The 26,580-nt window shown below is 44.3% G+C and overlaps 5 protein-coding genes across 5 annotated transcripts; 2 read left to right on the top strand and 3 right to left on the bottom strand.

Moving 5' to 3' along the window:
- Window positions 1-454: 454 nt before the first annotated feature.
- On the bottom strand, window positions 455-1,354 carry LOC128735502 (uncharacterized protein K02A2.6-like). The gene has a single exon (XM_053829983.1). It carries the CDS (start codon window positions 1,352-1,354, stop codon window positions 455-457), a length of 900 nt encoding a protein of 299 aa, XP_053685958.1.
- A 2,726-nt stretch (window positions 1,355-4,080) lies between these two features.
- Window positions 4,081-8,984, top strand: LOC128735501 (protein artichoke). The gene is made up of 4 exons (XM_053829982.1): window positions 4,081-4,265; window positions 4,331-6,575; window positions 6,637-7,015; window positions 7,075-8,984. The coding sequence occupies exons 1-4, from the start codon at window positions 4,081-4,083 to the stop codon at window positions 8,982-8,984; spliced, it is 4,719 nt and encodes a 1,572-aa protein (XP_053685957.1).
- An 878-nt stretch (window positions 8,985-9,862) lies between these two features.
- Window positions 9,863-10,887, bottom strand: LOC128738178 (39S ribosomal protein L15, mitochondrial). Its single transcript, XM_053833109.1, has 2 exons — window positions 10,709-10,887; window positions 9,863-10,645 (listed from the first exon to the last, which is right to left on the bottom strand). Exons 1-2 carry the CDS (start codon window positions 10,811-10,813, stop codon window positions 9,884-9,886), a joined length of 867 nt encoding a protein of 288 aa, XP_053689084.1. The 5' UTR covers window positions 10,814-10,887; the 3' UTR covers window positions 9,863-9,883.
- A 3,443-nt stretch (window positions 10,888-14,330) lies between these two features.
- On the top strand, window positions 14,331-20,613 carry LOC128738171 (alsin homolog). The gene is made up of 7 exons (XM_053833087.1): window positions 14,331-15,337; window positions 16,204-17,748; window positions 18,320-18,890; window positions 18,951-19,703; window positions 19,765-19,944; window positions 20,006-20,151; window positions 20,209-20,613. Exons 1-7 carry the CDS (start codon window positions 14,569-14,571, stop codon window positions 20,445-20,447), a joined length of 4,203 nt encoding a protein of 1,400 aa, XP_053689062.1. The 5' UTR covers window positions 14,331-14,568; the 3' UTR covers window positions 20,448-20,613.
- On the bottom strand, window positions 15,367-15,839 carry LOC128738181 (ATPase inhibitor mai-2, mitochondrial-like). Its single transcript, XM_053833112.1, has 2 exons — window positions 15,710-15,839; window positions 15,367-15,615 (listed from the first exon to the last, which is right to left on the bottom strand). The coding sequence occupies exons 1-2, from the start codon at window positions 15,757-15,759 to the stop codon at window positions 15,390-15,392; spliced, it is 276 nt and encodes a 91-aa protein (XP_053689087.1). The 5' UTR covers window positions 15,760-15,839; the 3' UTR covers window positions 15,367-15,389.
- Window positions 20,614-26,580: the final 5,967 nt, after the last annotated feature.

Genomic DNA, 26,580 nt, shown 5'->3' with positions numbered 1-26,580 from the left:
GTTCGGCATGGAGGCCGACCATCCTACGCTATGGTCTAAGATACTGGAACGTCGGCCGTGGGACGACTCAGCGGCCTGAGGCCAGGGCTTTCGCTCATGGCGCGGAAAGAGGCCCTCGATGATCCGCTCCAGCATCTCTGCATCAGCCCGTGCCCTTGGTCTTTGCCATTATGACCCTGTAGGCATCACCCCACGGGTTTGCATTGGCACTAGCACATAACCTTTTGTGGTAACCAGACAAGACTCAATGTGTCACGCACGATGTGTATCTCACGAGGTGTAGTATAGAACTGCCGATATCGAGTTGTGTGTCGGAGGGTATATCATTACAGTGATGTGTCATGTATGTCTTGGTATTAGTAGGGTATCACATCTCCCTTTTTTATTTCAAATTACTTAAGATAGTATAATAAAAGATTAACTTCTAATTAGGATTTAATCATAACTTTATTTCTCAGGGTGAGTATCGTACTGATGGTTTCGCAATCCTTGATGATCGTCGTATGTTGACGTCTTTTTCCTTTTCCTCCCGTAAAGATGAATCACTCAACTCCATATCATTTTCTAATATTTTTAGAAGATGGGATGAGTTTCTCTCAAACTGCTTTCCGGTAGCCTGCGATTCTACGGTAACATTTGATCCTTTTTTCTCAATGACCTTGAACTTTTCTTTCGAAAAATCGGTAGAGAGTTTATCCTTCGGTAGGAGATTTTTCATTAAAACTGTATCGTCGAGCTCAAGAACACTCGGTTTTGAGCCTCGCCTAACATCTTCAGCCATTTTACTTTCAAATTTTTGTTTCAAATCACGGTCACGGAACTCCGTTATCGGTGGTGTTGTAGAAATATCGTCTGTCTGCGGTATCTTAAATCTCAATTTACGATTTTGGAGCAACTCACTTGGTGGTTGTCCAGTTACACTATGAGGATTGTTATTATAAAGTATCAGGTAATCGTCTAGTTCGGTCTTCCAATCCCCATATAACGCATTAGAGATCTTCAGTCGCTTTAGCAACGATCGGTTTTGACGTTCCACTTCGCCATTAGCTTGCGGCCAATATGGCGTAGTGTGATTTAAGACAATGCCAGTTCTTTTACAAAATTCGTCGAATTCTTGGGAGACAAACTGTTTCCCATTATCTAGAGTTATTGTCCGGGGGTATCCCCACGTTCGAAAAATCTTCTGCAATCGTTTAACCGTCTCCTGTGCTGTTATTCGTTTCATTATTTCTATTTCCATATATCGGCTATAGTAATCAATAATAACCAATATGTATTCTCCTGAAGGCAATGGGCCCAAGAAATCTATCGCCAAATCTATCCAGGGTTTTTCCGGTAGTTTCCGTCGTTCCATTGGTTCAGGAGAGGCTGCCGCATGAACGAGGCGACATCCCTCGCATTGGTCACACCTTCACAGCCTCCTGGTCCATATTCGGCCACCAACATTTGTCTCGTAGTCTGCTTTTCATCGCGGAATGTCCCGGATGTCCTTCGTGTGCTAGTTGGCACATACGGGTTCGAAGTATTTTTGGAATAACCAGTTTCATTCCACGCATTATTATGCCGTTTGCGTAACTCAATTCGTGTTGAAAAGGGGCGAAGGGTTTCACTTTAGGGTTTGTCCAGTTATTAGACATAATTGCTTCCTTGATTGCAGTTAATTCATCATCTGTTCTTGTCATTTGAACTACTTCGGTAATATCGATAGCTGCAGTTTCCTGAATTGCCCTTATCTCAATTTCAGTATCTAGATCAAACTCTGCCCCATATCCTGCGTTGGAAGTCGAGAGAAAACCTGCCGCGACCTGACGTATGTAGACCTCCGATTCATCTTGCCAGTGTACATCATTAACATGTGCCGCTAATCGCGACAACGAGTCGGCCAAATTGGCGGATCCTTTCCGATACACTACCTTGAATTTATATCCCTGCAATCGTAGTAGCCATCGCTCAATTCTAATTGTAGGTCTTGAAGTGCTCGTAAAAATACTTTCCAGTGGACGATGGTCAGTTTCCAACTCGAAGCTAATGCCAATTAAATATATACGAAATCTCTCCACAGCCCACACTATGGCTAGAGCTTCTTTTTCAATAGGAGGGTATTTTATTTCCGTTTGAGAGAGACTTTTTGAAGCATAGCTGATGACTCTTGGTTTTTCGTTTTTATACTGAATTAGGACTGCTCCTAGGCCTACACCTGAGGCATCCGTAACCAGCAATGTGCGATCTTTAGGATCGAAATAGCCTAGGTAGTCCAATGATCCGATACGACGTTTAACCATTTCAAAAGATTTTTGGTGTTCCATCGACCACTCGAATGGCGTAGACTGTTTTATAAGTTCGCGCAATGGATGGTTTGCTGTTGCCAAATCCGGAATGAAACGCGAGACAAATGATAAGCGGAGGTTTGGAGGTCTATTGACCGATGTCGCCCGGAAGTATCCTTGCGTTGCCCTCACGTCAGTACAAGCCAGTAGGTTTTTTGTGTTCCAGAAAGGCATTGGGTTAAAAGGCCACTGCGACAGTCTTAATGATCGTCTTTTGTGGCAAGCCCGTAGGTTAGAGCAAGTTTGTATTACCGCAAACATTTGTAGGTTGAACATTTTATTTGGCGCTGTGTACATTCCTCCCGACAAAAGAAAGGATCCTGCTGTTATCGAATCGCACGTTTCTTCTATTCATGCCTATTCTATTCAAGCCTTGAGTTTATACCGTCGTCGTTAGACAACTGATGCTATACTCATTAGCATTATTTGGGAATACAATAACGATATGAAACATCACACTAATACATCGCAGCTTCCCACTACGAGTGCGGTTTTAGTCGACGGAATGGATATCCTCAACCTCCACTCCAACAACAACAACCCCCTCCCCCCCCTTGGCTTGCTCTATATATAATATAAAATATGACTGGGAGAATCTTCTTGAAATGAGTGAAGTGGATGATATGGCCAATTTATTCTGTAGCGTTATTAAGCGGTTCACGCACTACTTATTTACGTACGCCGTAGATCCACGTAGAATTAAACTGTGAATATAAACGTGCCAGTGACGAATATCGTCAGCTTAACGCCGCCCTGTATAAATCGTATATTCTCCGGGTGCAAACTAACCTGCGAAGAAACTCGAAATTTTTTTGAAGTTTTGTTTAGTCGAAACGCAAATGCAATTCTATTCCTGCCAACGTCTATCTTGATGGTTCAGAATCGTGCTGTACTGCAGACTCCTGTGACATTATTGTTGGCACTGCCATTCTTAACCATACCAAAAGCTATATTCAGCTTGCTAGCACGGGTTGACGCCTGGTCGATCGGTTTTCACCAACCTACTCGATTTTACCTCTTTTGCATCACGCAACTTAAAGAAAAGCACAAGTTGATGTAGTTTACACTGACGTAAAATCTGCATTTAACCGCGTTGATCATCGCATCCTTCTACGCATATTGCATCGTTTGAGAGCCTCAGAGCAACTATTGGCTTGGCTTGAATCATATTTACACGATAGAGTCTTGTCAAGTTAGAAAAACTGTTTCGCCTTGTTTACAGATAAGTCTAGTGTTCCTCAAGGAAGCAACATGGGCCTCTTACTGTTCATATTATTTTTTAAAGATTTCGTTATGCTACTAGAAACCGGATGCGCACGTATCTCTGCTGACGATCTTAAATTGCTTCTCACCGTGCACTCCATCGACGATTACCGCCGGATCAAAGGATTGTTAGATGCCTTTGTAAATTGGTGTTAGTTCTGTTCTTGAAAAAGCTGTAAGATGTAATAGCAATAACACCCTAACAATGAACTACAAAATATATTTGCCAATTGTTGCAGCCACTCCTGATATAACTAGTAGATCTGTGATTATATACCCAATACTTTCAGCAATTTGAGAAATTTTAAGTATAAAAGTTGGAGCCAACAACAATGATACCTACGTATGCAATCAGTACGTTATTGAGGTGAAGTGCTAATGGCGTTGAAACATGAACACATTCAAAGTGAAACTCAGCAGACTTCAAATAATGAAAAACGATTTACTCAGTGATAAATTTGGATAACATTGATTCAAGCCAGATATCATTATGGAAAAGTCTTACCATGTGCGGGGTTGGGTTGCAAATCGGAGAAGTGCACTGCTCTTCTTAACAATACTAATTGCTGCCATCACATGCCAAGGAGTGGTTGCTCAGAGAGACACCATCTGTCCTCCACAGGACATCATTCTACCCTGTCGGTGTTCCCAGCGAGGAAGCGAAATTCAAATATGGTGAGTTGAAATAACTAGCAGAATTCTTCGAATCCAACGTCGTTTTTTTCTCTCTTTGATTTCAGGTGTTCTCACAGCGACCTCCCTCGGGTTTTAACGGGATTGAAAGCCGTGTCGAAATCAATCAACCGACCTATCGACGAGCTAATACTGGAAAACAACTTCCTTCCTTCGCTGCCTGGTCGTGCATTCGCCCCGCTGAACATCCTGCGACTTATGCTTCGCCATAACGGTCTCGAACGGGTATCGAATGGATGGCTCAACGAGCTAGACCGGAACCTAGTGGAAGTTTTCGTCGTCGAAAGAAATCTACGCAGCGTTCCGGTGGACAGTCTGGCTGGCCTGAGAAAACTCGAAGCTGTAACCATTCAAAGTGACAGCCTAAAACGGTTACCGGATTTCTCCGGACTACCAAAACTAAGATACATCAGCATACAGAGTTCGTCTCTCATCGAGATATCCCCGCAAAGTTTCCGTGACTTGCAGCATCTCGAGACGGTTAGCATAGTTGGCAGCCGAACACTGACACGGCTCGAAGGAGGACTTTTTAACGACTTGCCGAAGCTGAGCACAATCAATCTTTCGGAAAACGGAATCGATTGGGTCCATTTGAGGGCGTTCGTTGGACTCCCGAATCTGAAAACTATTCAGCTAAGTGGAAACAATATTGTTGATGCTGGAATGATTGGCCGAGCTGTGAAGGATATACCGAATATGGCCATCCTCAAACTGGATAGAAATGTTATTTCAAAACTAAGCGAAGGCAGTTTCGTTGATTTGCCGGCTTTGAAAGAGCTGTACTTGAATGATAATGCCATCACGGAACTTCATCACGGAGCTTTTCACCGAACGCCGAACTTAAAGTTAGTTCACCTTGAAAATAATTACCTGAGAAGAGTCCATCCGGAATCGTTTCTACAAGCGTCGGGAAGTGGAGTTGAAATTATGCACTTGCATCAAAATGAAATCGGAAGAGTGGAGGAGCTGAGGTCGCTGCTGGATGCCCTTCCTATGCTTCGCTTCTTGGATTTAAGTCACAACAAATTGGAAGCGATCCCATTTGGAGCTCTGCGAGGTCACGGAACCTTAGAGCAACTTTATTTGAATAACAACAAAATTCGTATGATCGAACGTGACGCTTTTATGGCCATGCCTGGTCTTCGTGAGCTTCGTCTGAGTAATAACTCACTGTCTGATCTGCTCCCTATGCCTTTTTGGAATCTACCAGGGCTGAAAGGCATTGACATATCCTACAATAATTTTCGTCGTGTCGATCCAAGCCTTTTGGTCGGAGTGCCTTCGCTTAGACGGTTCGACATCAGTGGTAATTCTTTGAGCATCCTCGATCCGTCTTCCTTTGTGCACACTCCGCTGCTGGAAACTGTCAATGTTTCTTTCAACGAATTGAGCCTCATCCATCCGGCAACTTTTCGTGACTTGAATCACATGTTTGAAATAGATGCTGGAGATAATAAACTACAGGAATTCATACCGGGTCTACCGATAGCTATCGAACGAATCAATCTGGCACGAAACCAGATTGCTAACTTACCGCAACCATCTTCGAATTCGCTGGATCTTCCAGCGCTTCGAATGTTGGACATTAGCGGCAATCAGCTCACTAAAATCATCAAGGGAAGTTTCCAAACGACTCCACAGTTGCGAATCCTTGGCTTGTCAAGAAATCAATTGCAGAGCATCGATGAAGGTAGCCTCAGTGGTTTGAGTCGTCTTGAAATACTTACCCTACAAGATAATCGCCTCATTGCACTGCACGAACGATCGCTTACACCGTTGGAAAACCTCCGCGAACTGAATCTACAAGGAAATCGCCTCGAGGTCCTGGTAGATCATCTGCTAGACGGTAATGCAAACCTCGAACGATTTGATGCTTCACGGAACAGTATAGTGGACATTTCGGCTAAGGCTTTCCGTAACAGTAGATCGTTGCAAATTCTGGACCTATCCGGTAATAAGTTGCGAGAACTACCGGAATCTCTTTCGGGTCTCAGTGAATTGCAGGAAATCGACGTCAGTTTTAATCAGTTAACGGAACTGACTCCGACTGTTCTGGCATCTTGGAGGAATTTGGAAGAGCTGAAAGTTTCCAACAATAGAGTGAACCAGCTCCATCAAGGATCATTACGGAATTTACCCCTCCTGCAGTATCTGGATCTGTCCAGCAACGAACTGGCAGTGCTTGAGCATGGCTCCTTGAGAAATTTACCGGAGCTGCAAGAGTTAGTTCTAGCAGATAATAAGCTGACCGAACTGAAAGATCGAATTTTCGAAGATTTACCTAACTTACAGGTTTGTTTATTTTTGGTTTGTTAAACTTGTTTTTGCAAAACTCTTCTTATCTTATTTACAGGCCGTCCACCTTCAGCAAAACAACCTACAGGTTATTTCACCTTACACCTTTTACCGGTCACCCTCTATTGTGTACCTGAACTTGTCGGCCAACCAATTTCGTAGTTTGGAAAGCGTCGGACTACGCAGTATTCGCAATGTGGAAGTTCTTGACCTATCCAGCAACTTTATTCGAAAGATCACACCCAATCCCCTCCGAGGACTTGACTGGCTGGTCGAGCTAAAACTGGATGACAATAAGATTTGCGGAATTCAAGGAGAACCATTTTCATCGATGCCCAGGTTGCGAGTTCTTAGCATTCGGAACAACCGACTTTCACGGGTTCCGGAGCCCATCTTCCGTAACTTGCGAAGCAACATTGCGATTCTGGATGTCGATGGTAAGTCTTAATTAGATGGACTCCCAAAACGGTTCGCTACTTAAAATTTTTTCTTGTAGGTAATCCTCTGGATTGCAGCTGCGACATGCTGTGGTATCTGGCATGGCTTCAAGAAACTCGTAATCTTTACCCTGGCCCACGCTGTCGGGATGGCAAGATGCTAATGGATTCTCGACTGTCTAGAAACGAGTGCCAGACGGATGCAAGGACTGCAGTGGCTCTCGATGAACGTGTTCCACTAACCAACGATCACGGTGATGTGTTTATACGATCCGTAGATTTTGACGATTGTGAAATGGAGAATTACGAAGCATTGCCGCCTGGGCCTGCACCGGGACTCGGTCCGGGAAGCATTGTCGTTCCTGCCTCGCCGATCGATAGTGAGTACTTCGACCAGTATATTGATTACCCCCATACCCTTTTCAACGACAGCAATACAGTGGAGCGGATTAATGGATCTACCTTTTCAGGCGACTCGATTAGCCGATTTAACCAGAGCCAAAACTTTGCGGATTTCAACAATAACAAGTTCAACAATTTGAACAACATACCACCACATGTGCAAAACAACTCGCCATTCACATTCTTCGGAGTACCGATCCCTAGCTTGAATATTGGCAAAATGTTTGGTGGTTCCGGACGGACTTCCAACAACCGAGCAGCTACGGGAACTCGCGGAAAGGGACGAGTACAAGTCTATCACCCAGAAGATTCTTCCAGCGGATACAATCCAATGAACACCGATAGACAAGAACCACCAACCATTACAGTAACAACCCCAGACGACAATCAGGAAAAAAATCCCGGTGCATCCAACGACAACAACCTATTCTACAGGCCTTACTTCCAAACCCCCTTCCGAAAACCGAACATGCTTAAGGGCGGCTTCAATCCGATAATACCCGGTAGCGAGGGCGGATTTACCCCGATAACCGATCCAACGGTAAAAATCATCAAACAAAACATATCAGGACCGGGGCGTTGGCCGGAAGAGTTCAGCGAGCGTGTTCCCTTGGTCACCGAAACGCCACGTCACTCTCAAAAAAATCAACCTGAAGTAACTAGAAAGCCGTTCAATCAAGGACCATATTCTGTAGATGGTATTAGTCATGGAAATCCGATTCCCACCCCGCCGACTCTGCCGAAAGAGCCCGAGAATAAGAAGGAAAGTACCAATCGCTCGGACGTAACGGAATCTCCCAGTTCCGCAGCCAGCGGAGGTGAGTCAACCAATTCGGAGATGGAAGAGGATGAGGACGACGATGAAGACGAAGAAACCGAAGAAGTAAGTGAACAAGAACAGGCTCCTCCATTCCGAGGAGTTACCAAATACAGCGAAAACGATATAACCACCCGTTTGTCAATCGAGCTTGGAACAGCAACGACCGTCGGACCTCTCGGTTACAACAAACCCCATACTGTGCGCGAGAACGAAATCACTATGACGCGGGCACTGACCCGAGCGCCGATCAGCGAATTCTACGACGGTGTCAATCACTCGCCAAGTTCGATATCTGCATTGATCGCATCGGGAGGTACCCAACAGAATGGTGTATCTTCTCCGAGCTCGGCATCCACTAAACGTCCCCCGGGAAAATCCACAATTGTAAAGGTGGCATCACCTCTTTCCTCTACGGTAACACCCTTCATCGGAGGTACGACCCACGACGATGAGCAATACTCCTCTCCGGGAGTACGACGAATCCATCCGGGCGTGGACAATGGAGATTTTATAACTCAAAACATAATCGATCTTACACATCAGGCACAGGAACCGGCAGGGGGGAACGAAATCCGGAAACGAGAGGATATGGATTGGTATTACGCAACATACAATCGGACGCCCATCTACGAGTATTACGAACCAGGTTTGAATCGATACGAAAGCGGAGAAAGCCGAACCATCGCTTCCCTCTGGCTAACAGCGGCTATTGTAACGTCACTGGTGACGCGAATAATTTTACTGTAAATCTCTCTAGAATTATGTACCGATGGCTTGTTTTAAGATAGTTTTAGAGCATGCTTAGGGCTACGTTAAGATGAAAGCGGTTTCAGCTAGATGTGCCGTTCACTTGTAAAAAGATGATTTCAGATGCTTTAAACCGTATCAATTCTGTACGATAAAAAGAAATAAATTAGGTAAACTCACCAGCTAAACCTTTAACTAACGGTTCACCAAGAGTGATGACAGAATGCCCAACGAATAATTAATTACCAATTTCCAAAAAAATCTGAACGAATATTTCTGCACAAGACGGCATATGAGACGTATGACTTTATTTTGACAGGCTTTTGTTACGGGACTTGGACTTGAATCTGAACTCAGACTTGGGCTTGGGCTGGGAACTTCAACTTGGATTTAGTTTTGGAATTTGACTTGACGTGGACACAGTCTTGACAATGACTGGTGACCTTCCATTTTTTTCAGGCACATGATGTGGTAGAACCAGATGCATAGGTTATCGGAATGTTTTCCCAAAAGCGATATCTAAGCCACATTACAACTAGCGGGGTCCGAGCCACCAGTCGAAGAAGAACGCTAACGATGAGACAAGACGATAATTCGTCAAATGGCAAATTCTGAATGCTCTAGTCACGCTGAAATGCTATCTTTGTAATTTGTTTCATGTCAACGTTGGCTGTGGAGTTGTGGTCATGATCCAAGCCACCATGACGAAAATGTATGAAGAGCCTTCTGACTTATCATTTTCACTATTCGTTACGATTGATAAGAAGTACCTACAATCTTTTTTCCATGCGAGTCAACTCGTAGAAAAATTTTGTAGATTTCCTAAACCCATATAACAAAACGCTCTTTGCTTAATAGAAACACATTCTATTTCCTATTTCACTAAAACCATACTCTTCTTACTGACTTTCCTTCGCCTTGATAATGGCTCGATCCTTCAGACTAATTACCCAGCCTGGGTTCAGTCCGAAAAATATCTGCCTCGGATCCTTTGTCTGCACCAGCATCTTATAGTCGGGATCATCCTCAATCCTCGGCAGTTCGTAGCCATACTTTTGCGCCAGCACCAGCCGATCCTTGCTAATCTCCTCCGGATCGGCCAAGTAACCGCGATTGCGCGCATCCGTATAGTACTCGACGGCATCCTGTGGGGGTAGCATCCGTCGCGGGATTGGAACTCCCTTTTCGAACCACTTTTTAGGATTCACCACAGCAAATAGACTATGCGGATCGTAGTAGGCCGTACGAATGACGCCTCCGTTCCTCTCTATCGCAGCAATCACCAATTCGGGAGCGTGCTGTACTTCGAGATTAATTTTCGCCCGGAAATCATCGGCACCCTCATCGGTTAGCTGGACACCGTAATGCAGCTGATCCGGCTTAATCTGAAACAAACCCGTATTGCAAATCGTGGTCAGATCAATCGGTTGACTAGCATCTATCCGATTAGTGTCGATCAACTTTTGCAGCAGGGACAAACTAATGGGTGGATACTCCCGCTTTAGGTGGTGCCCTTTATAATACGGCTCATATTTAAAGCGAAGATAGAACGGAGCGTTTCCAGTTTCATATCCCAGCCGCATATAGTTTTGTCGCTGATTAGAGCCCTTGTTTCCAGCGCCGTGTTTGTCGCCGCTATGCTGACCGCGGCCTCGTTTTGTCTGAAAAAGCGAATAATCTATGCTTAAATGGGTTATTATGTAAACACAGTAACGAAACCTTACCGGTTTTTTAGAGTTCGGATTATCGCGGATGTTTGCTATAGAAACTCTAGGCAGAGTTCGAAGCATTTGCAGCGCCTTCTCAGAAGTGTGTCTAATGGTCGACATTTTGCACTATTTAGAATAATTTTCCTAAAAAACTACGAATTACAGTATATGTTTTTCAAAACGTGCACTATATAGTCTCTTGGCCAACACTTTGACAGCGCAAATATAAACACAAAAACAAAAAGCGCAACAAAATGCTGGCAGGGTTGAATTCGGTGAACAAGAGAAACAAGAGCATCAATGAGCAAAATTCGGTGGGCAAGATAGCTTTCAGTATGAGTAAAATAAATAAAACTTTTAGTAAATATTGGTAATTGCATGAATATTTTTCATTCAAATTTGCGTAATCGCTCATAAAAGTGCTATTTTAGATTGAATCGCTTCGGTATCTTCGGTACAATTTTTTGTTATATTCCAAGCAATAAGTGCGCCAAAGACACTGACACAATTCAACCTGAAATAACACTTTTACGAGCGATTGCGCAGTTTTGAATGTAACATTTTTCTTGTGATCAACTATACTAGCTGCGATTGAATCCTATAAATATATACATTCATAGACTGTGAAGCATTTAGCGAAATTTATAATTTTTAGATAAGATTTGGCAGAACAGCAGTTGAAAATTCTCTCAAAAGAAATAACTACTGATCTCTCATAATAATTCAATTGAAACTCGAAAAATTTCCTCAACTGTTCTCAGACGATGTGAATGTGAATGGGGCATAAAGAAACTTATAAACTGGAAATCCAGGGAAACCCGGAAAACAAGCCCGTAGTTCCCTCTGCTGTACGAACAAGTCGTCTCCATTCCACTCGGTCCATGGCCGCAATTCGCCAACCACGTAGTCTGCGTAGGGTCCGCAGGACGCCGTCCACTTGATCGATCCATCTTGCTCGCTGCGCGCCCCGCCGTCTCGTTCCAGTCGGATCATTATTGAGAACTTTTTTAACCGGGCTGTCGATTAACATCTTCACGACGTGCCCAGCCCATCGCAGGCGACCGATTTTGCGGTGAGAGCGATGGGTGGTTCCCTAAGCAGCTGATGCAATTCCGGGTTCGTTCGTCTCCTCCACGTTCCGTCTTCCATCTGCACTCCGCCGTAGATGGTGCGCAACACCTTCCGTTCGAAAACACTAAGGGCGTGTTGGTCCATGCATAGTCCGATCGCAGCGTCCTACGGAGTCCAAAGTAAGCACGATTTCCTGCCATAATGCGTCTTTGTATTTCTCTGCTGGTGTCGTTGTCTGCGGAAACCAGTGAACCCAGATACACGAACTCTTCTACCGCCTCGATGTCATCACCGTCTAAATGAATCCGGAGAGCGAGGTCAGCATTCACTTCCATAAAACCTCTTCCTTTCATGTATTTTGTTTTCGATACATTAATGACAAGTCCAATCCGTTTGGCTTTAGCTTTCAGTGCGATGTACGTTTCCGCCATCCTCTCAAAAGTACGTGTAATGATGTCAACGTCGTCAGCGAAACCAAGAAGCTGGACGGACTTCGTGAATATTGTGCCACCCGTGTCTATCCCCGCTCTTTTTATCACACCCTCCAAAGCGAAGTTGAACAGCAAACATGAAAGCCCATTACCTTGCCGTAACCCTCTTCAAAATTCAAAGGGACTCGAGACTGCCCCTGATACTCGAACAACACACATTACTCGATCCATCGTCGCCTTGACCAATCGCGTTAGTTTATCCGGAAATCCGTAGTAGTGCATAATCTGCCATAGATCTGATCTCGATCGATGTGTCATACGCCGATTTGAAAACGATGAATAAATGATGCGTTGGCACGTTATATTCGCGACATTTCTGCAACACTTGCCGAAGCGCGAAAATCTGATCCGTGGTGGCACGGGCACTCATGAATCCCGCTTGATATTGCCCCACGAACTCCTCTGCACATGGTGATAATCGACGACATAAAAGTTGGGAGAGTCCCTTGTAGGCGGTGTTCAACAGTGTGATTGCACGGTAATTGCCACAATCCAACTCGTCGCCCTTTTTGTAGATCGGACATACGATGCCTTCCGTCCACTCCTCCGGTAGTAGCTACTCCTCCCAAATCTTGACAATGACTCAGTGCAGTAGCCAGTACGTCACCACCGTATTTCAGCAGCTCGCCGGGTAGATGATCAGCCCCAGCCGCTTTATTGTTCTTCAGCCGACCGATCTCTTCTGCTACCTCCTGGAGGTCGGGGGCTGGTATTCTGTCGTCTTCTGCACGCGCTCCAAGATCTATTGATCGTCACCTTCATGCTTCCACCTCTCGATCACCTCACGTTCGTTCGTGAGAAGATTACCGTCTGAGTCCCGACACATATCGGCCTACGGCACATAGCCTTTGCGCAAACGGTTTAACTTCTCGTAGAACTTCCGTTTATCGTTAGCACGGTAAACGTGTTTTCGGACGTCCAATCACAAAAATCAAAAACAATTAAAAGGCAAATTCAGTTGCAGCCTGATATGAAGATGTCAATGGGGTGGCAAGGGCTGATAGAGAAATGTGCAAGATATGATAAAACGTTTAATTTAAAAAAAATATTTTGCATTGGACGTCCGCCCTAATGGGGGTGGGCGGTTTAGCTGATGTGGACGAAAAAGGACGATGGGGGGTGGGTTCTTACAGTAGAATCAATATATATAAGTGTCGCCGCAGTGCTCGTGGTAAACATCACACATTTGAAAATTATGTATTTACATTGTATGCGCATATGTGTGAGTGATTGATTCGAAATAGGAATCTGAAAAGGCAACCCAATAAAAAATACTTCTGCTTTTCCTTAAATCGCGTAGGATAAATCAGCCGATTTGGTCGTTTTGGGGTATTTCGTCGGCAGGAAAATTTTCTATTGGGCAATTTGACAATGTTGTTCCCGTATACAAGACACGAACCAGCAACATGTTTGCCACCAAAATATCCATGAAACACCAGCGACACCGGCATTCTATATATTGTGAGTTTCATTGAAAATTATCCACCGCGCAATCCAACCCCGCAAAAATGAAATGCTCTTTCATAGTTGCCGGGTCGATATTGATATTATTGGAAGAAATTACACAGAAATCATAATGGTTCAGTTACTTTTGACGACCCCTTTAGGTGAACAACATACCTGTTTACAGCAATCTGGCAACAGTTCTAGCGCGGTGTTTGCTTCAAGCGCGCTGTCTCCTTTAGACCGCGTTTAACTTTGGGCAAAGCACCCAATATATTGATTATACTGTTCTTAAACGCAGAAAAAGAATGGACGCCCTTTGTGAACGACGCCTGTCAGGACGAAACAACTAAAAATATTCTCCACGCCTGGACATTTACTCACATTGAATGTTTCCAGTGTTCTGGCATAAGAAAAAGCGAGAGAGACATATTTTCGCTTTTGCTATTTGGCAAGTTGACAGTTCCATACGAAACTACGTGAAAGTGCAAGCAGACTTTAAACTTGCTTGTCGCTCATTGGCTAATAAACCACCAAACCAGCAATAAATTTAACACAAAGAGGAATGCAAACAAAAATATTTTGCAAACTTCTAGTGAAAAAACGAAGCCCAATCAATCCATTTTGTGGATTATAGCTATTTCTTATCGAGAAATTTATTTTTACACAGTCTGCAGTTGTTTTAGGCTTGCTGTTTCCTTCTGTATTGATAACGTGCAATTTATATCTTTTGAAAGTGATACAACGGTGCAGTTGAACAATGGTGAACAAAAACCAATAGCTTAGCTTGATTACCAAAATTAGATTTAATGATAGTGTACCTAATGGGTGTCTAGGCAATGTGAAAAAATCAAAAATATTTTTTAAAAAATGGTTTCCGTCTTTGCAACTGATGGAACTCACCTGACGGTTGTCGTGGCCATTCCGGAACGCGAAAGCCTGAACATTGGAATTAAATTACGTATTTGCGGAGAGTACCATTTACTGTTGACTGTTGACGGAGAACTGTTTCTGGCAGACTATTGCATTCGAGAAAAAACGGTCAAATTGATATTGCTCCGTGAAGATGTGGCCGATTTTGATACCGAAGGCAACTGGATGTACGTCGTAAGTAAATCGGAAGGTAAGCTATACCAGGGCAAAAATGGATGTATCGGCCAGTGGAAGCTGCTGTTCGAGGACCATGAAGATATCAGGTTCGAAAAAGTCTGCTGCAATAACAATGGAATTTTGCTGACCAGCAGCGAAGGCTCGAAATTGTACGCTTGCGGTGACTTCGGCAACTTACTCAATTTTGACCAACTATCTCCGATCACCGAACTTGGTGCGGAAAATATCATTCAGATATCGGCCGGTATTGATTTTGTCATATTGTCTAGTCAGAATATCGGTAAAGTTCTGACGGATGTGAGGAAAGATCCTTACTATGATCGTTTCTGTTTCATGGATGATGCTGATTATCTTGACTGGAAGAATATCTATAAAAGGTTATTGGATGGGTATAAAAGTTGTTCGACGGGCTTAGAAAATAACACGGAGTTAAATAGCGTGTCTAGTAAGATAAACGTCGATACGGTGAAAGTTTTTGGACAACTAACACATGAAACCGGTGTAGCCAGCTTTGGGAAAATCAATAAAGGTGAGTTAATTGTTTCTGTTACAGTTTTAAATTAGCTTTAATTTCAAAAACTTCACTTTTTGCCACTAGTCTGTCCCTTTGTATCTCCCCTGGTGCTTTCTTCAGTCTTTGCTTTGATTTGTTCCAATTGCTCCCGCTGTTGTTTGTAGAAATATTCTTCCTCATGGGCTGCTTCCATTTTGCCGAAAGAGCCACCAGCCTCTCGAATAGAACCACCGCCGCCACCTCCTTTGCCGGCACCGGAACCTAAATCACCAACCTGACTCATTTTGACGATACTGTGGCAAGGCAAGCAGGAACCGGCAAACGAAACAGAGTTACGTAATTCAGCAATCTGAACTTGTTTTGGTCGGAAATTACTTTACAACTCACCTTAAACCTGTGGGATATAGTCGGGTAGCGTTACGCTGAATCGAAAACATCGAACCCTTAAGTCTGTTGGTTGGTACCAAACTGGAGATATCTCAAGCCCGAGAGATGCTCTTTATAGTAACTATATTACGTCTTAACAGGCACAATGCTGACTGTCTATAACAGCGATATTGTGAAAGTGGGTTTAATGAGAAAAAACACTCATTAGCTCGGCGTGCATTCCGCGCGATGAGTAGAAATCATATAGCGGTGCTAAAAATAGCTACACCAACCGCACCGGTACATGGCAGTGGTGAGAATTTTTTGTTATCATTTCACGAGTTTGTATCACGTCGTGAGACGCATGAGCATTTATCTATGCATAATTTGAGGAGCTATCTTTATCATATCTTAACATAACAGATCTTATTGAAATTGAATTTTAAACACTATTACTACCTACTTTGGTACAAAAAAAGAGATACGAAATAAATAATCCTATTTTTTTATTTTAGGTCAACTGGGAACAGGCGATCACATTCGACGGGATAAAATCATGCATCTCAAGCTGTTCAACGTGTCGAAGATTGCCACCTGTTGCGATTACTCTTCCGCACTGACGGTGGAAGGTAGTCTGTACTTGTGGGGTGACACGAACAAGAACCAAGCCACATTGGACAACAATATAACGCTTACCAGTACAAGCACTCCAAAGCTGTTCGATAGATTTAGGAATATTCTAGACGTAGGGTGTGGCAACTTTCAGACCTATGTGCTGACCAACGACCTCAAGATATACGACATTCTTTCCGACGATGGTTGCGTAAACTACGAGTGCATGGATCGTAAACGCTTCTCCGAGTTGACGAAAGATGTAGCTTCAATAGACGAAATTCCTCTAATACTGGCTAGTGATAGCATAGTCCTGGTTAATAATCTTCCAATTGACAAAGAAGCGTTGCGGGTTTATACTAAACAGCAGACAACAGTTCAAGCTCTGCTTAAGCACTTTAGGGAGAACAATGTTTCCAAGATCCTCAAACAACCTATGAATAATTTATCACCGCATTTTTTCTACCGATCTTGCACGAACCTATTTTACTTGCTCTTGCTAAATTTGAAATCGATGCGTTGCTTCCTGCTGGAAAACGATTTCACAAAAATCATCTCATTTCTAATGCACAGGGAACTGCTGTTTCTACACAAACAAATATTGGAATGCTATTGCGATGGCAATTGTTTGGGACTGATGCACGAACCGGAGGAAAGTTTGCTCAATATCTTCTTGAACAGTGTGAAACATTATGTCGAACTAATAGAACTTCTAGTCAGTAGCAATAAGTCACTTGATGAGGAAGCGGAAAATCGGTTACTTACAGCAAAAAGTGAGTGGCTCAACTTTTCCAACGAAGAAGTTAGCGAACAGATGGGCAAGCTAACGAAAGCGACCAAAGAATTCTGGCTTAAGGAGGAAAACTCCCGTTGGCTTTCGCTGCGGCAGGCCAACCGACGTGTCATACTAGACTCGGCCGATGTGCCGCTGAAGCTGCTTGAGGTTAACATCTTTTCCTCCTCACCGCGGATCGTACTGTTCAGCGATGTGCTGTGTTATTTGTCCGGCACGCAGCTCGTCAGCTACCCATTGGAACTGATTTGGATTACAACGGAAGTTAAAGAACCGCTGAGCAATCGTCACAAGGAGAAGCTGCGCTTCTTAGTCAGCATCGTCACACCGGAGGAGGTTCTGCGCTGTCACACCCTCAATTCGGTTGATAAACTGGTGTGGATGAACTGCCTCAAGACGCAGGTTATGCGCTGCCTGAAGAAAGATGCCACCATGAAGCAACCTGTCTATCGGTACAAATATTATGAGTTTAGCGAGAAGCATACCAAATACGGCGGGATGGAGTATTTCGGGATATGGAAAGTCGGTCACATCGACGGAATCGGAGTGCTCAAAGGGGCGGAGCGAGTTTACAAAGGAGAACTCTATCATGGAGATATCACCGGATATGGTTCCATGAGCAGGACTCACTATGGCATTATGTCGGAGTATGAGGGTGAGTAAAAAAATAAGACAACTTTTAATTCTTCCGGTTGAAGTGCCTATATTTCTGGGTTCTGGATCTCATTTGTTAGTCCTAGTCGTAGAATCCGCTGTTTCTCAGTCTCATGTAATGATCAAAAAGCATATGCTTGTACACGAAGCAGGTGGAGACGTTGGGTGCCGGGTAGCAACACGGGTAATAGCACGGTCCGATACATGAGTCGGGACAACACCCGCCGCAGGGCCCACAGTCGGTAATTTTTGGAAGAGCTCCGCCTGGGTACATTGTTTTTAAGTAAATTTTTCGCGCTTCAACGTTTTTGCACTAAGAATTTTGAATTTTGATTAGCAGATTTTCGGAAAAGCGATGATTGCTGCGATGCAACGGCATGCGTTATCAACCAACATCTCGCTTCGTTACCGTGGGAAACTAATGATCTCTTTAGCATTTAAAAATTGTTTCAGATTCTGTAAGTTTTGATACACGTCTGATTAACCAATGCAAACTGCTGCGAAAATAAAATATAAATTTTTTTGTGACATGATTTATCTAATTAGCCACGATATTTGTTCATACAATTTAGGTGACCTTCTGGATGGCAAGTACAATGGCTATGGAAAGCTTAAATCCGCCAACAGTAGCTCGCCGCACTATTTCCGATACCAAGGGTACTTTAAGAGCAATAAATATCACGGCTTCGGGACGCATGTGACCAGTGCCTATCAGTACAATGGAGACTTCATGGACGACTCTAAAGAGGGATTCGGTGTCCTAGAGGATAGCTTGGATGGGGTTAAGTATATTGGAATGTTTGCCAACGACAAAAAGTACGGCAACGGGATACTGATAACCACAAATGGAACATATTTTGCTGGCCTATTTACGAACGATTTGCTTTCGAACTCAGCCGGTGGATTGGCGATTTTTCCAAACGGAGTTTACTACAAAGGCGAGCTCACAATTGAGGGCCCATGCGGGAAGGGCGTCTTCCATTATCCAGAGCGAGAAGTTAAGTCCGAATCGTTCGAACTGGACGACACAAACACGCAGATGAGTGGTCATACACTGACGGGGACGTTTGCTGGAACTTGGGAAAATGTGAAGATCTCCAATGCCAGCATGACGATGAGCCAGCAGTTTAACAAAGTGCCAATGTAATAAACAAATTATTTCAGTTTTGGATATTTTAATTAACATACTTTTTCTTCGTATAGATTGGACCTTAAAATCAACGCTGAACGCAAATGGGCTTCCATATTCAGCTGCTTTCACCAGTCCGTATTCGGAACCAGTGATGTCGGACGGATTCGCCTAATGGAAGTTAAAAGCATCTGGAACAAAGTCGCCATCTACATCAATCGAGCAAAGCGAAAACAGCAGCTTAAAGCGAACAATTTCGAGGCAAAATTCACCGAGTTCAGTGAACAGTCCGCTGCGGAAATCTGCCACGTAGGGTTTCGAATGTCGAACCTATCCACCACGTCTTTGCGGTCGAGCTTTTCCGATTCTAAACTGTCACTCAATCTGAACGGCTCAGCAATGCAGCCAGAAGGCGCCCTAGCAGCATCGGATAACATTTCAGTTCGAAGCTTTTCGTCGGTCACTTCGAGAGAGTACGATGACGAGTTTATGCTCAATCCATCCGGCGGTCAAAGTCGAACTTCATCCTACCGGGACCTCGATATTATTCCCGACTTCTGCATAAACACTATCGATAAGCACGGATTGCAGTTGCTGCGGGACTATCTCAGTGAAGCGTTCAGCAATACCTTCCATCCACTGCATGAACTATTCGAAAAGCTCTCGAATTGCTTCTATTCCACGTACAGTTGTTGGAAATTTACGCCTAATTCGATCCTGTGTGAACCAGCAATGAATGAGTGGATGTCGATTGTAAGCCGGATCTACACGCTTGTGCTGAGAGTGATGTTTCCCGCATTACCAAAGGACTCTGCCATTGTCGACGGGTACGAATGGCACACTAATCCATACTTTAGATAAAATAATTTAATTTCTGCAACTTTTCAGTGAGTTAATTTCTTATCAAACTGTGCTCTATCCCATTTTGATGACTCAAGGCATCTATTCAGCACTATTTGTGTTGTATGCCAGCAAGTGCAGTAAGAATGACGAAATCTACCGCCAGCGAATATTAATATGTGAAAAGAAAACCGATGAAAATTTAATTCAATTGTTGGATATTAACAGGTTTGTTATTTGTTTTATGATCTTGCTTTATTTTCATAACAAATCATGTTTGCCCACACAGGGAGCTCATTCCAATCATTCAAAATGACCGTTATCTGGAAGCGATAGAAAGTTTAAATCGATTCAAAGAGAAATGTTGTCCAAGTGAAATGATGTTCCACATCAATGAAGCGTTCAACTTGGTTGATATGGCTAGCAAAGAGCAAGGTAAATTCTCAGTACATAGCCGATATCTGAAACTTTACAAGATTACTTTTTTTCCAGATACCCCCCTGGACCTAGCGGCCGACAGTCTGCTGGAGCTCGTTATACTGCTCATCATCAAAGCAAACCTTCCCCAGCTGGGTGCGGAACTCAGTCTGCTGGAGGATCTGCTGCAAAACGATGGCTTGCATCGTAACACGGAGAACGACTACTGCCTGACGACGCTGAAAGCTTCCTATCAGCACATCATAGGCGATAACTTCTTCGTTAACAAGTTGTTCGAAGGCGCGAGTGCGTAAGTCCTGTAGCAAGCAGCTGTGTTGGACGATGCCCGGCCCCAATGTGATTTGTGTCATTCCTTCCCGAATCGTTGAACAAGACTAGGTAGATTCTAAGTTTTAAAGTACCTTTTGATGGTGTGAATGCAACACAACTTGGATGTTGATTAATTTATGTTTTATTTGTTGGCTGGTAAGCTCAAAGAAAAATGTACAATAAATTAATGCAATGTTATGTTAAATGAATAATTTAATGCGATAGTTTCTATAACTATGGTCTGTCCCTTTGGATAATCGGTTTGTCTCGAGAATTAGGTATCGATACTTCGCGATACTAGGCATCACACTACGAGGGGATGAACAACCCACGGAACAAAAAGCGAGAGAATTAATCTGAATAGACCTATGTATTGATTTATGAACATAGTGAACAAAATCGGTCCCAAAAATGACCCTTGCGGGACTCTGCTGATAGATAAGTTTGATTTCATGACGATAGATTTAACGAATTGCAATCTTTCCGAAAGAGATATGAGTGGAGTAGATCAATAGCAGCACCCTTTTCAAACAAGAATTTTTTTCTATAAACATGGGCGTGCTTGATGGAGATGGATAAAAGACGCATTGCATCAAGAGCTCCGCTATGTCATAATTAAAAGAAGCCTTATTTGCCGATTTTGGTTTAAAATGACGAAGTATGTACTTTGAGATACTGACGGTAATGTTATTCGAAAACCAATCTACAAATCTGTCTACCAAACATTGTTGTCCCGTACAATCCTACAATCTAGTTTTAATTATCAAGATTACTACTTTGCGATACGCCAGAGATCTTCATACTCTTTATACTCAGCCTACGGTGTGTTAGATACGAGAGTAGCCACTTATAGAAGGGTGACGAAATTCTCAGTTTCTCACGCCTGCGATACCGTGATCAACGCGGTTTTCAGGTCGTGTACCAGGGGCTTTTCCTACGAAGGACTTTATAAAAAAAATCTGACCTAGCCTACTCTTAAAAGGTTTATTTGGGAAATGAGGACCTATTTCGCACGAGCAAGGAAGATACCGATGCTCTATGTAAAGGGACAAATGTGAAACTGTGGTAGCAGTCATTCCATGGCAGACAAAACAGAAATATTACTGAATTACTTGACTGCACAAAATTAGAACCAAGACTTCTTGCCGGTATAGCATTTGTAAATGTTGATTCATTGCCTTTTTGATTGGCAATATCAATATTGTTTGTCGAGAGAAATTCTAAAAGGCACTCACCTTGCCGCCAGTACTGTCCTACAAAATGTGATGACTGATGAGTGTTGACATCGCAGCTGAAGATGGAGTCCCTGTAGACTACTACAACCTCTTAAGTGGGAACCTCATCCCCACATCGCCAGCAAAACCAATGCGACGAAGTCTGATTACGACGATGTTTCTTTCAATTCATTCTGTAATGAGAAAGCAAATCATATTTACCTTAGCTAAAACAGCAGGTCTTGGTGAGTCATACTTGTTATCACAAAATATTTTTTTTATCATTATTATCTTTACAATAGACGAAGGAAATGATATAAAAAAGTAATGACATAAAGCTGTCAAAAGTAAGCCTAATGTAGGACAATAGATGATAACAACGTCAATTGTAGCACGCTTATTAGGTTCGTAGTTCGTTGTATTTTGCCAAGGTATAGGATCCCCAGTTAGAAAGTTATTAATCCAACCCAATTATTACTGGATTCAACCCCAAAGAACTCTAATGACCTATATTGTGTAACTCTTGAACCGTCTGAGAATTAGTCAAATAATAATTAAAACATCTGACTTCATTATAAAATCATTCCAACAGCACGAGATTAAACCTATCATGCAATAACTTGCATGTATTTGTTTGAAAGAACCGACTTCTGGCACGCATCTGGGAGCTACGGATCAGTTATTTACTCTCTAACAAATTCTCCAGAAATGTCGGGAGTACAATGTGCCCGTGAATTTCAGGACTGCATAGTTGAACGAGAACAGCTATGGCAGATAATGCACGAGTGCGGTTTTCCAGACAAACTGGTGCGGCTGACCAAAGCTACCGTGTACCGAGCGATGCGCATTTCGGGGCACTCTCGAGTTCTTTCGAATCACGTATAGGGTTGCGGCGAGGGGATGGACTGTCCTGTATGTTATTCAATATCGCTATTGGAAATGTGATCCGGTGAGAGGGCATCGGAACGAGAGGAACGATCTTTAGCAAGAGTAGCCAACTGCCACAAGTAATTTTGAAGACTTTGAAGACCACCAGGTGGTTTCCCCGGCTTCGGCAGCAGTACCAATCTTTGGACTTTCCACTTGTCTGGATATTCGCATACCTCTAGGCAGCTCTGAAGCGTCTCTCTAAACATATCGGGATATGCTTGGATCGCCGCTTTGAGTGCCTCGTTCGAATTCTCGTCAAGACCGGGCACTTTCTTCGTTTTTAAGCCCTTGGCAATTACGATGGATCGTGTTGCGGGAAGAGCTCTTCCACGATAACTTTCAGCTTTTGGGGGCAGGTTTCTTGCGAAGCAAATGCAACCGCTCTAAGTTCGACCCCCGAGCTTCAGCATCTGCATCGGTCCGGGCCCTCTGCGCTTGCCTTCTCGCTTTGTGGCATCTGGAGCGGAGCTGAGCAATGGTCTCGCTCCACGAGTATACCGAGCGACGACCATTCGTTGGCTGCCCCGTCCTGGGCATAGTGGTATCACACGTTCGTATTAGGACGTTGGTCAGCTCACGGGCACTCAGGTTCGAGAGGTTGCTCTCTGCGCTGAGTGCTTCAGGTCTTTATCGAAGGCCTTCACTTTCCACCTCCTCTCAGTCGACTCAGTCGACGAACCCGCGTGACCGTGGCTTCCGCCGTTCAATCGTGTACCGTATAGCTTGGTGGTCGCTATTCGTGTACTAATCGGACACCCTCCAACTCATGTTGGCTAGCAGTGTTGAGCTGCAGAAGGTGATATCGATGATCGATTGTTGTACCCCGCTACGAAAGGTACTGACGGATCCCACGTTTGCCATACTTACGTCCAGCTTGGACAGAGTTTCCAGTAAGCTTTGTCCCTTAGGGGTAGTGCACCTACTATTCGACAGCCCCATTCGATAGCCCAGGCATTGAAGTCTCCTCAAATGACAACCGGCTTACGGCCCGCGAGCTCATCGGTAAGCACGTCTAACATCCTAGGTGGAGCGTAGCAGCTACAGATGCAGACGCCATCGACCACAGCAACCGCGAACCCTTCTTGATCGGACGAAACCACCTCCTGGATGGGGTATCTACCCATGAGCAATCGCTGCCATGCCCTTGTCGATTACCCAGTTTGCATCGCCCCGGGGGACCCGGTAGGGATCCGCGATAATGGCAATATCGTACCCCGTTTCGGCTGCCATTTGCCAAAGCAGCTCCTGGGTCGTGTCACAGTGGTTCAGGTTAATCTGTATAACCTGCAACATTATCGTTGCAAGGCCCTCCTATAAGCCGCACACAGTGGACGCAGCAGGAAGTGTGCTGGAAGAGCTCAACGGTACGTACGTTCAGAGATGGACATACCATCTACCAGACCTACAGCAACACACACGAGCTGCGTAGCATGCAGGTTGAGAATCAAAGGCCGGTTCTTCAATAGAAGCATCATCAACGTGTACAGCCCTCACCTCAGAAATGCCGATGACGACAAAGATGAATTCTACGCACAGTTGCGAGTGAATACCACCGCTGCCTAAAACATGATGTCAAGTTCGTCGTCAGGGATTTCAATGCTCAGGTCGGCCAGGAGGGGGAATACAAACCAGTGATTGGAAGGTTCAGTCCACACCAGCTGACCAATGATATGAGCCTTGTCGATTGACTTGTCGAGTTTGCCGCTTCCAAAAACACGTCCGAACGTGGATAGACACAAACAGAAGAAAATACAACGAAACCAAATCTTCCGGAAAAAAAGCGCTGCGTGGAAGAGCAGGAATATGCAGAGTTGGAGCAGCTACATCGTTCCCAGGAAACGCTAAAGTTCTACCGGAAACTGAACGCATCCTGCATCCCGACCAAAGGTCGGTCTACAACGGATCTAATATTTACAGTTCGGCAGATGCTTCAAAAGGACCGTGAATACAGAGTTCCCAGGCGCCATTTGTTCGTTGACTTCAAAGCCGTATATGATACCATTGACCGGAAAGAGCTATGGAAAATCATGGATTTACGATGAATGGTACACAGTGCTGTGTTCGGATTTCGGGTGGATTGTCAAGTTTATTCGAATCACACAGAGGGCTTCGATAAGATGATGGTCTTTCATGCCTGCTGTTCAACATAGCGCTACAAGGTGTTATGAACCGAGCGGATATCAACACACGGGGCATGATCTTCAACGAAGCTAGACGACTCGTCTGCTTTGCCGATGACATAGATATTAACGGGAGAACATCTGTGGTGATCAGTACACCAGCCTAAAGCACGATGCGGAAAAGAATGGATTAAAGGTAAATACGTCTAAAACAATACATGGTGACCAGCGGAACCGAGGCCGACTGATGCCTCTTGGGCAATAGTATAATGATCGACAGCGATAATGGTTTGAGGTAGTTGACGAGTTTCTCTACCTTGGCTCACTGGTTACGGCGGACAATGATATCAGCCATGAGATTTGGAGGTATATTATCAGCGGAAGTCGTGCTTACTATGGGCTTCACAAGCAATTGCCGTCGAGCAGACTAAGCCCCCGTACCCTGTATAAGACGCTTATTAGACCGGTTGTTCTCTATCGGCACAAAACACGGACAATGCTCGAGAAGGACCTGTGAGTGCTCGGAGTTTTCGAACGACGACTCTAAGAATGATCTTCGGCGGAGTACAGGAGAACGGAGTATGGAGGTGGAGGATGAATTATGAGCTCGCACATGAACTGGGTTCTATGGCGAACACAGTATCCAAAAGGCGGCTAAAGCTGGATGGATACGATGGGCAGGACATGTTGCTAAAATGCCGGACAACTACCCTGCAAAGATGATGTTTGCCTCAAATCTGGTAGGAACAAGACGACCAAGCGCCCAGCGAGCAAAATGATTAAACCAGGTGGAGCAAGATTTAGCGGAGCGTACTCGGTGTTCGAAGAATTGGAGAGCAGTAGCCCACAACCGAATTCGGTATCAACCACACTGTTCAGTTGGCTGTAGAAATTCTCTCTCTCTCTCTTTCTCCCTCTGCCTTGCAGGTTCGCAAAATCTGTTGTCGCGTAACACTGGATCGCTGCAAGGTTTCTAACCCGAGTTCTACATCTGATAACGATTATTCTTTCGTTTATCGTCGGTTCTCACCTCCAAGGCCGCATGTACCCCTGGGTTTTGTAAGAATCCAACTCTCGAGTAGCATTTTCACCTCCAAGGCCAAGGTAGAGCAAGACTTGGCCGAACTATGTGTTGTATTCGCCAGTATTCGATCAACAGACCACGCTCAGCCCCAGGATTTCAAAGGTCAGGCAAAATTCCCTTACAAGTTGAGCCAGCTTACCCTGCTGGGCAAGAATTAGTATGTTTCATGTTCTGGGGCCCTATTTTCACAGTCAACTCACTCAAATTTTTTAGGTGAGAGCACAAATTGCGATGCTGAAAGTCACCCAGGTGAATGCGGTTATCTAGGTGACTATACAAATCCAATGGAGACTCTAAGGTGAGGTGAGGGTTACTGTAAGAATAGGGCTCGTGAGTAAAGTCAGGTGACTTTGAGAGTAGGACCCCTGATTTGTGTCCATGTTTTCATGGCGGTCAATTGCCCGTAATCCAGATCGATTTCTACCTTCATTTGCTGTAACGTTTAAATTTTCCGGTACGGTAGGTTGTTAGCATAAGGTCCCTATCCTACTGATGGGATTCCCGTCTTAGAGCGAGCAGGAGCCACTGTTCCCCCTTCTCTGTCTGCGCACGACAACCAAGGTTGCGTACACCAGCCACTCCAGGCACCACGTGGAGTAGGGATGGAAGTTAGGTATATTTGAGGTGGTAAATTTGCACATGTTCGCTCTTTGCCAGCCATACGAGCGAGTTTATTTTGTTTTGTCGTGCATCGAGCCGCTATGCTGCCCGTTCTACCCGCACTGGACATTCGACAGTGACAGTGACTGAGTCGAATCGAGTTGCTCGA

Source organism: Sabethes cyaneus, chromosome 2 (genome assembly GCF_943734655.1).
Source record: "Sabethes cyaneus chromosome 2, idSabCyanKW18_F2, whole genome shotgun sequence".
In the NCBI taxonomy this organism is placed as follows: Eukaryota; Metazoa; Arthropoda; class Insecta; order Diptera; family Culicidae; genus Sabethes; species Sabethes cyaneus.
This window is presented reverse-complemented; position numbering and strand designations above follow the sequence as displayed.